Source organism: Entelurus aequoreus, linkage group LG16 (genome assembly GCF_033978785.1).
Source record: "Entelurus aequoreus isolate RoL-2023_Sb linkage group LG16, RoL_Eaeq_v1.1, whole genome shotgun sequence".
In the NCBI taxonomy this organism is placed as follows: Eukaryota; Metazoa; Chordata; class Actinopteri; order Syngnathiformes; family Syngnathidae; genus Entelurus; species Entelurus aequoreus.
Genome location: NC_084746.1, coordinates 40,183,441 through 40,194,409, shown reverse-complemented (window position 1 = coordinate 40,194,409; position 10,969 = coordinate 40,183,441). Strand labels below are relative to the sequence as shown.

The following is a 10,969-nucleotide window of genomic DNA, read 5'->3' as shown; positions in this document are numbered from 1 at the left end:
GACCTGTTTAAGAAAACAATGGTTGAAGTGGATCATTTTTATAGAAAAAAACATGAATGATACTTATTTTTGGTAAAGAAACACATTTTAAATGCCTGTAGAGGTAAAAAAAAATTTTTTATTTCTCTATGTCTATTATGCCTATTATGTTTTGTTTTATTATTATTATTCTTTTATTTATTCATACACAAATTGCAAGTCCTCCCCCCCATTTTTAAGTTTAGATACCTATATTTTTTTCAACGAAGTCTATGTACATTTGTTCCTTAAACAAATTCTAATAAATATTAAGTTTCAAAAAAGAAAAAGAGAGGACCTAAAATGGAACCTTGAGGGACACCCCTCGTGTAACTAAAGTAGTACAACAAATGACTACTGACTTCATCTGAAGTAAACAAGCTACAGCAACACCTTACTTACTGTACATAAATCACATTACGAAGAAATAAAAAAAGTAACTTCCAAAAAGGAGAGGACTTAAAGGGGAACTGCACTTTTTTGGGGAATTTTGCCTATCGCTCACATTCTTTATGAAAGACATGACGACGGATGTTTGTTTTGTTGTTTATGCACTCTAACTCGTAAATAAACATAAATCAAAGTCTGCTTACAGTGGAACCAATGGAAGGTCCTCTACTCTGCCCATAAAACCCAATTAAAAAACATCCAAAAACAGCCAAAAATACTCCATTTGCATTTCAAGACCTGAACATTAACCAAGTGTTAGTGATATTGTTATTATAAGCGCTAACGCAGACAAACTATTTATAGCGGCGACGTGATCACTTCCTGTGTGCCAATGTTGACATGATCAGCTGCTTCATTGTTTCCTTGCTCGTCAAACTTTATTCTAGATCATAAATAAAGCTTCTCACCAGGATAGTAGAAGAATAAAGACGCATTGCGACAAGTTGGTAAACTTTGACAGCCCATTTAGACCCGGGAATGGCGAGAACGACATAAAACGGCGCTTACACCCCGCGAGGAATATAAGTCATTCTTCATCTAAATAATCAATCAATCAATCAATGTTTATTTATATAGCCCTAAATCACAAAAGTCTCAAAGGGCTGCACAAGCCACAACGACATCCTCGGCACAGAGCCCACACAAGGGACGTCGATGTGAATGACAATGAGAAACCTTGGGGAGGATCGCATATGTGGGTAACCCCCCCTCTAAGTACAATCCCTAGTGGATCCAACATAACAGTGAGAGTCCAGTCCATAGTGGGGCCAGCAGGAGACCATCCCGAGCGGAGACAGGTCAGTAGCGCAGAGACGGCGAGCGGTCCACCCCGGGTCTCAGCTCTGGACAGCCAGCACCTCATCCATGGTCACCGGAACCGGAATAACCCAGCGAGGGGGCAGAGGAGAAAAGAAAACGGCAGATCAACTGGTCTAAAAAGGGGGTCTATTTAAAGGCAAGAGTATACAAATGAGTTTTAAGATGGGACTTAAATGCTTCTACTGAGGTAGCATCTCTAAATTTTACCGGAAGGGCATTCCAGAGTACTGGAGCCCGAACAGAAAACGCTCTGTAGCCCGCAGACTTTTTTTGGGCTCTTGGAATCACTAATAAGCCGGAGTTCTTTGAACGCAGATTTCTTGCCGGGACATATGGTACAATACAGTCAGCAAGATAGGCAGGAGCTAGACCGTGTAGTATTTTATACGTAAGTAGTAAAACCTTAAAGTCACATCTTAAGTGCACAGGAAGCCAGTGCAGGTGAGCCAGTATAGGCGTAATATGATCAAACTTTCTTGTTCTTGTCAAGAGTCTAGCAGCCGCATTTTGTACCAACTGTAATCTTTTAATGCTAGACATAGGGAGACCCGAAAATAATACGTTACAGTAATCGAGACGAGACGTAACGAACGCATGAATAATGATCTCAGCGTCGCTAGTGGACAAGATGGAACGAATTTTTGCGATATTACTGAGATGAAAGAAGGCCGTTTTAGTAACACTCTTAATGTGTGACTCAAACGAGAGAGTTGGGTCGAAAATAATACCCAGATTCTTTACCGAGTCGGCTTGTGTAATTGTTTGGTTGTCAAATGTTAAGGTGGTATTATTAAATAGATGTCGGTGTTGAGCAGGACCGATAATCAGCATTTCCGTTTTCTTAGCGCTGAGTTGCAAAAAGTTAGCAGACATCCATTGTTTAATTTCATTAAGACACGCCTCCAGCTGACTACAATGCGGCGTGTTGGTCAGCTTTAGGGTTATGTAGAGTTGAGTGTCATCAGCATAACAGTGAAAGCTAACACCGTATTTGCATAATAATGATAATAAATGATAAATAATAAATAAATGATAAATAGTGATATGAATATCCCAGCAGTTGGCATCCTAATGACAGCAGACATTGTACAGTAAGTGATGTTATATTATGTTTGTTGGCTCTCATGAAATCTGCAGTGAGTAATAATCAGTGATGAAGAAAAAAGAGCGAATGTCGTGATGCGTTTTTTAAATTAATGCGCCGCATATGCTTAAAATGATCAAAATACGTAAATATTAAATGTTATTATAAATGTTACTACATGACATATATACTTACATCATGTATATATTACATGTTATTATGAATGTTACTACATTACATATATACTTACATCATATATAAATTACATGTTATTATGAATGTTACTACATTACATATATACTTACATCATATATACATTACATGTTATTATGAATGTTACTACATTACATATATACTTACATCATGTATATATTACATGTTATTATGAATGTTACTACATTACATCATGTATATGTTATATCATGTATATATTACATGTTATGAATGTTACTACATTACATATATACTTACATCATGTATATATTACATGTTATTATGAATGTTACTACATTACATACTGTATATACTTACAGCATGTATATATTACATTTTATTATAAATGTTACTACATTACATGTATACTTACATCATGTATATATTACATGTTATTATGAATGTTACTACATTACGTGTATACTTACATCATGTATATATTAAATGTTATTACGAATAATACTATATTACGTATATACCTACATCATGTATATATTATTATAGAGGTTTATTTGAAATAGGGACAGATACAAAAACATAGACATCTGAAACAGTTATCCGATGCATGCATCACAGTGTTTGTAGCCAAAGCTAATTTACAACACTTGTCCCCTTGTCCTTGTTATTATGAATGTTACTACATTACATATATATACTTACATCATGTATATATTACATGTTATTATGAATGTTACTACATTACATATATACTTACATCATGTATATATTACATGTTATTATGAATGTTACTACATTACATATATATACTTACATCATGTATATATTACATGTTATTATGAATGTTACTACATTACATATAGACTTACATCATGTAAATATTACATGTTATTATAAATGTTGCTACATTACATATATATACTTACATCATGTATATATTACATGTTATTATGAATGTTACTACATTACGTATATACTTACATCATGTGTATATTAAATGTTATTATGAATGTTACTACATTACGTATATACTTACATCATGTACATATTACATGTTATTATGAATGTTACTACATTACATATATACTTACATCATGTATATATTATATGTTATTATAAATGTACTACATTACATATATACTTACATCATGTATATACTACATGTTATATCACACTGTGAACGATAGGCAAAATTCCCAAAAGAAGTGCAGTTCCCCTTTAAAGGGGCGCCTTGAGGAACGCCTCAGTTTTGTAAATCCCAGGTTAGGATCCCAGTGTTCTGTGTTTGCTAGCAAGGTAAAATGTCAACGAAGAATCTACCATTATGTTTTCAGTGGCCCAGGTTCCTCCGTACAACAGGAGCAACTTTTTTGTTTTTAGGAATTTTCTGCAAAAATGTTTGTCTCCCAAGTCTGGAACTGAATTTCGGGGCCGGATTTGGCCCCCGGGCCACCAGTGGAATATCCGTCATGCTAATATACCGTGTCCACTGTATGTCCGGCGGAGTTCCAGTTTCTTGTGTATAAAGTGATTGTAAATATTTGCTGCTGCAGGGGATAACATGTCTGTGTTTGTCAGAGCGGCAACAAGTCTGCATCCGGAGGTGCAAAGCGACTCGTCGGCAGCCTCGTAAAAGTATTTGGAGAATGATAGCGCTTATACAGTTCTCTCGCCAAGGTCAGAGCTTTATCTGGCCTTGTCCATTTGGGAACACTTTGCTACACGTCGGCTTTCCCAAGGGAAAATCTTGCCTTCACACTCAAGATGTGGTCACACAAGACATGGCAGATGTGGCCCACACAGTGTGACGTCCCTGCAGATACAAGACTGACTCCTTTCCAGCTTCTGCGCACGCACACGAATGACACCCTATTAGGTTCTTGTTGACTTTATCTTTGCTTTTTCAGGGTAAAGTTGAAGGTCCATGTGAAGGGAGAGACTGCTCTGTGTGTAAATGTCTTCCGGCCAAAGGTGCACGGGTAGGAAGTCTCTCACTCCTCAATACTGTAACCCAAGGGTTCTCCGTTTTTTTTACACCAAGTATGTTGCTTTGCAAGTAAAACCGTTTTGGTTGCACATGCAGTAGTACCTCAATCTAGGAGTTTTAAGAGGTCTTCACTCAAAATATTTGCATCCCAAATAGTGCTGGGCGATATGGCCTTTTATTAATATCTCAATATTTTTAGGCCATGTGCCTTAGCCTTGAATGAACACTTGATGCATATAATCACAGCAGTATGATGATTCTATGTGTCTACATTCAAACATTCTTGTTCATACTGCATTAATATTCTCTAATTTTAAACATGCAGAGAGGGAAATCACAACGAAGTCGATTTACCAAAACTGTATTTATTAAACAGTTATGAAGCAGTGGCACAAACATTCATGTCATTTCAAAACAGAAAGTGCAAGATTGTCAGAGACATTTTAAAACAAGCTATGAGTGCACTTTTGTGCATGATGTCACTAAGATGACATATCAAAACAACACTAAATTAAAGTGCACTTTTTGTACAGAACGCCACTATTTTTTTAAATGGTCTAAATTCTAACTATTTTCTATATTCACCCTTTTAATGATGTCACAATTACGATTTTCTTATTTTACCAACAACTAAAAGCGGTGACATTATATGACTACAAGGCCTTCACAATTAAAAATAAAACATTACATGTTTGGTGTTTTTGTTTAGGACTGAAGTTTATTGAGAAATTTCAATCAATTAATCAATCAATCCATTTTATGCCCCTCTAAAACGTGTCGTTTGATAATCAAAATCAAACGTCCCCAGAGGGTTAAAGACTGAAATTGGCTCACCAACACAATCTTGATTAGTACCACAAAAAGCCTCGGATAGGATCTTGTTTTTATTGAAAGACAGATCTCTCTCTGCGTACCCCAACATTATAATAGTGGTGCTAAAGTTGACCAATCATTGCTGTAATCAATCTGTAAATATGATGGACTGTAATAATTAACAATAACTAAAGCCTATGTGAGACTATATGATCTTTGGCACCCTCTGCTGGGGGCTTTAGGCAATGTCACTACACCGTTTGCATTTTAATCATGGTGATCCAATACTGCACAAAAAGAGAAATTAGATGTCTCTTTCTGCATTTTTATCCCCACTAGTTTGAAATTCTTGTTGACCCCTCATGGAAGTACAATTTGTGCAGGGGACACCAGGAAAACAAGGCAGGCGAGGAGCTCGGGGACCATCTGGGCCGTTGGGTAGTGAAGGGCCCCTTGGAGAGAAAGGCAAGCTGGGAACACAGGGGTCACCAGGCCCAGAAGGACCCAAAGGAGACCAGGTAATCTCTTGTGAATCCATATGTGCAGGACTAGAACAGATAATAAATAAATGTCATTTTAATTTGAGCATAAAGCTTGATTGAGGAACTTAGTTGGTTCTTAATTATGATTCGTATTGTCAATCAATGTAAACATGAATCATTGGTTCTAGCATCGACAAAAGTCCCTATTTCAGTCAAAAATTTCACACTTTGAAGACACTATAATGTACATACAGTATATTGGGGTTGTGCAGTATACCGCTACTAATAAAGTACCGTGGTACTAATGAATTGAAATAAAGGTACTATGCTGCCTTTGAATATTATCATTATCATATCATTGACTGTAATGATACAAAGTACAAGAGTCATATCTAGTCGATACTACAAAAATTACATTGATATTTTTTATTATCACAAAATCTTTTGTTAGTTATTCAAAAACACAGGAAATACGTTCCTGGACACACAATAAGTTTAAATATGACCAATGTATGATCTTGTGACTACTTGGTATCGCATTGATACCTAAATGTGTGGTATCATCCAAAACTAATGTAAAGTATCAAACAACAGAAGAATAAGTGATTATTCCATTTTAACAGAAGTGTAGATAGAACATGTTAAAACAGAAAATAAGCAGATATTAACAGTAAATGATCAAGTGGATTAATAATCCGTTTTTACAGTTCGTCCCTCATAATGTTGACAAAATATTACAATGATAAATGACACAATATGTTACTGCATATGTCAGCAGACTAATTAGGAGTCTTTGTTTGTGTACTTACTACTAAAAGACAAGTTGTCTAGTATGTTCACTATTTTATTTAAGGACTAAATTGCAATAAGAAACATATGTTTAATATACCTTAAGGTTTTTTTTGTTAAAATAAAGACAATAATTAAATTTTTTTTGTGGTCAATTTATTAAGAAAAGTATCGAAAAGTATCAAAATACATTTTGGTACCAGTACCAAAATATTGATATCCGGACAACCCAGATATATGAATTATTTATGCTCTATTTATATATCAAACCAACATAACAAAGGGCTAATGGCTCAACAATTGTTCAACGTTTCTATCCAAACAACACAACAACCTTACCGCAACCCTAAACGTAAACACACACCAACAAGTCTCGTTAGTGCACTCCAAAACAAATACAACAAAAAAAGGAAAATAGTTTTACCTTGTGTCTGCGAATATTTGCGACATTGTTGAACACTTTGGGAGTTTTGGAGTGATAAACAATCAGTGGCTTCACGTAGTCACCGCCACCATTAGCACAAACTAGCAGTGTGAGGCGATCCTTCATTGACTTGTGTCCCGGTAGTGCCTTCTCCTTCGCTGTAACAAAGCTCCGCTGTGGCATCGTTTTCGGTCTCATCACAATTAAAGACTTTCTGCGGAACAACGCCCTCTTTGCTGATAAAATCCTACAATTGAAGGGGTCACAAGCAAGGGGCTAACTAGCTAAAATGCTAGCTCAGTAGTTGTCTAGGAACCTGGAGCTATACAGCAAGACTGTGACAGTTTGGACACATTTAAAGTGTTTGTGATCACACAAAGTGATCTCTAAGACATGCTGTCACAGCTCTGAAGGTACGACAATGGTGGAAATAAACTCGTCAGAAGTGCTGCTGGCCTTCGAAGCTCAGAGAAATGGCCGCGCCGGTGATGTACACAGGATGCGATGTAGGGGGCGCTGCCGCTTCAAAATGGCGTGTACAGGAAGTTCTTCAAGCAGCAAGCAAAATAATTAAATGAAGCGTTTGTACGCCAAGACAAAGTCCGCACACAGAGGCATATTTGGAGCAATGTAAACGTTTGCAAACCTAAAAGAACGCAAATCGGGGCGCTGGTGAATGGAGGTTACACAGTTGTCGTTGTATGAAGCGCAACAATTCACCAATTAGTTGTGTGTACATTTCAGGGGGACCTCGGGGCTCAAGGCTTTCCTGGTCATGATGGCTCATTGGTGAGTTGACCACGGATCACTTGACCTTCACTTGTCTTCTTTAGAAAACTGAATGTGTATTTTCTTAGGGTCATCCCGGAGAAGCAGGTGAGCCTGGTTTGCCCGGAGTGGACGGCTGTGACGGGGCGGAAGGTCGACCTGGTGTCCCTGGTACTCCTGGTTTGGATGGTCTTCATGGGCCTCTTGTGAGTAGAGCAGCTCTGGCACATGAACACCAACTTTTAAAATAAAGTGTCGAACACAGTAAAGTGTCATTATAATTCATCAGTGCAAGATTGTGTCACAATGTTCATGAACAACCTTTGTATGTGTGAAATACTGTAACAGTGTCTGTACTTATCAGGGACTACCTGGACCAAAGGGACTGAAGGGAGAGCTTGTTTATGTCAATTTGCTTCCTGGACTCCCAGTAAGATTAATAGTATCTCAATCATTCTGCTCATCTTAATATTACCAATCGTATCTTTCTTACAGGGGGATCCTGGTAGGCCTGGAGATCCTGGTCTGCCTGTATGTTGGATTTTCACTCTTCTAAAGTACACTTATGGAGGAACTTGTTTTGGAGTGCTTGAGGTTTTATTTGGTGAATTGGTTTCATTTTCCTGAAAATGAAACAAGAAAGTGAAAAAAAAGGCTACAGATAGTGAGAAAAACTCAGAGCTTTCAATCAATCACAACTGGACTCTTCAGTTTTTCTTAGAAGACTTAGATTGGTCTCTCATCTGAGTAGACTTCATCAGTTCATGATCATAGTCTTAAATTGGTCAAATCTAGTCTTAGACTTAGATTGTTACATCTAGTCTTAGAATTAGATTGGTCACATCTAGTCTTAGATTTAGATTGGTCATATCTAGTCTTAGACTTAGATTGGTCATATCTAGTCTTAGACTTAGATTGGTCATATCTAGTCTTAGACTTAGACTGGTCACATCTAGTCTTAAACTTAGATTGGTCACATCTAGTCTTAGACTTAGATTGGTCATATCTAGTCTTAGACTTAGTTTGGTCACATCTAGTCTTAGACTTAGATTGGTCACATCTAGTCTTAGACTTAGATTGGTCATATCTAGTCTTAGACTTAGTTTGGTCACATCTAGTCTTAGATTGGTCACATCTAGTCTTAGACTTAGATTGGTCATATCTAGTCTTAGACTTAGATTGGTCACATCTAGTCTTAGACTTAGATTGGTCATATCTAGTCTTAGACTTAGTTTGGTCACATCTAGTCTTAGACTTAGATTGGTCACATCTTGTCTTAGACTTAGATTGGTCATATCTAGTCTTAGACTTAGATTGGTCACATCTAGTCTTAGACTTAGATTGGTCATATCTAGTCTTAGACTTAGTTTGGTCACATCTAGTCTTAGACTTAGATTGGTCATATCTAGTCTTATACTTAGACTTGTCACATTTAGTCTTAGACTTGTCACATCTAGTCTTAGACTTTGATTGGTCACATCTAGTCTTAGACTTAGTTTGGTCACATCTAGTCTTAGACTTAGATTGGTCATATCTAGTCTTATACTTAGACTTGTCACATCTAGTCTTAGACTTAGACTTGTCACATCTAGTCTTAGACTTAGACTGGTCCCATCTAGTCTTAGACTTAGATTGGTCACATCAAGTCTTAGACTTACACTGGTCACATCTAGTCCTAGACTTAGATTGGTCACATCTAGTCTTAGACTTTTTTTCAAAATTGATGAACAATGCTCTAGATCAGGGGTCTTCAACGTTGTTCAGACCAAGGACCTCCAAACTGATAGAAGTGGGGATTTCCTACTTATATATTTTGTATAAAATTATGTTTTATATTGAACTGGTCATCAATGTACCATGTTATTGTGAAATACTAAGATATTTAAATAATAGCGATAGTGCCGCTAACAGCTAGCTGGCTAGTAGCGGACCCCCAGTTGAAGACATCTGCTCTAGATCAGTGATTTTGTACTATGCATCAAAAAATCCACAAAAATATTGAATAAACAGCAAATGTTTGACAGTTTTTTAAATTCTGAAGTAAAGAGAGGTACTAAATTCAGTACTTTCATAGGTTGGTACGACTGAGTACCGAACAAATTGTGCTAGATTTGTGCTAGATACCTGGGTTACATGAAGAGAAGGGAATTGATGAGATTTTTCCGGTTCCGATTCCACTTTTGATTCTGCTTGACGATTCGGTTCCTTAACGGTTCTCTTATCGATTCTTACTTGGAAAAAAAAAAGAGAAAAAACGGTGGAGGAGCATAGAGGCAACATGACCTTACAAAGCCTGCAGTGAGTTCTCAAGAGGCACATACGTAGCATAGAAGAAAAAACAAAACTTTTTTGTAAACAATTATAAGAAATTCATATTCTTCTATAGAATTGAATCATGTGCAAATTACACAAGAATGTAATTTTTGGTAACATGTACTATTAACTCATTACATGCAAAGTGAGATATGTCAAGGTTTTTTTTGGTTATTATTTTGATGATTATGTCCTACAGTTTAGGAAAACTTTGAATTGAAAATCTCACAAAATGTAAGGTTTCAAAAACTGTAAGCCACGATGATCAAAATTATAACAAATAGAGGCTTGACATGTCTCACTTAGTATGTAATGACTGAGTTAATATCACAGATTAGTTTTAAATTTGAAGTTAATTGCTGACATAAATTGACTTTTACAACATATTCTAATTTTATGAGTTTCACCTGTATAATATAATGACAGAGAAAAAACATGCAACTTCTCTCTGACTAGAGAAATCCCCCCCAAAAAGTTGCAGTTCCCGTTTAAATTAGATTAAAACAACTAATGTACATTTATAATCACGTGAACACACACTAATGAATTGAAAAAAAGGTACTATGCTATCTTTGAATAATACCGGTACATTTATTTGTTACGGACACTACGGCGTGCCGTCGTCACGTCGTGACATTGACGGTATTACGACCAGAAGCGCATGTTAGGCTGCGCACACACACAGAGTTTGTATAAGTAGAAACAGTGTGGAGAAAGAAGAGGGAGAATGGACGTGTTTTGGCTTAAAACCTAACAATAAAGGTGAAGCTATAAACAGAAACTAGAAATTGTGATGCATCATGTTGTATGCATGCAAGAGGTCCTTCAAAACATGGCTAGCTAGCTAGTGG

At 36.6% G+C, this 10,969-nt stretch overlaps 1 protein-coding gene across 1 annotated transcript in view; it reads left to right on the top strand.

Annotated features, from left to right (window-relative positions):
• The window catches only part of LOC133630947 (collagen alpha-4(IV) chain-like), a 43,121-nt gene that overhangs the window by 6,223 nt on the left and 25,929 nt on the right, over positions 1 to 10,969 (top strand). Inside the window, exons 4-9 of the mRNA XM_062022832.1 lie at positions 4,450 to 4,521; positions 5,726 to 5,860; positions 7,782 to 7,826; positions 7,895 to 8,011; positions 8,170 to 8,235; positions 8,301 to 8,336. Coding sequence (XP_061878816.1) covers positions 4,450 to 4,521; positions 5,726 to 5,860; positions 7,782 to 7,826; positions 7,895 to 8,011; positions 8,170 to 8,235; positions 8,301 to 8,336 — 471 coding nt within the window. The remainder of the gene's footprint in view (positions 1 to 4,449; positions 4,522 to 5,725; positions 5,861 to 7,781; positions 7,827 to 7,894; positions 8,012 to 8,169; positions 8,236 to 8,300; positions 8,337 to 10,969) is intronic.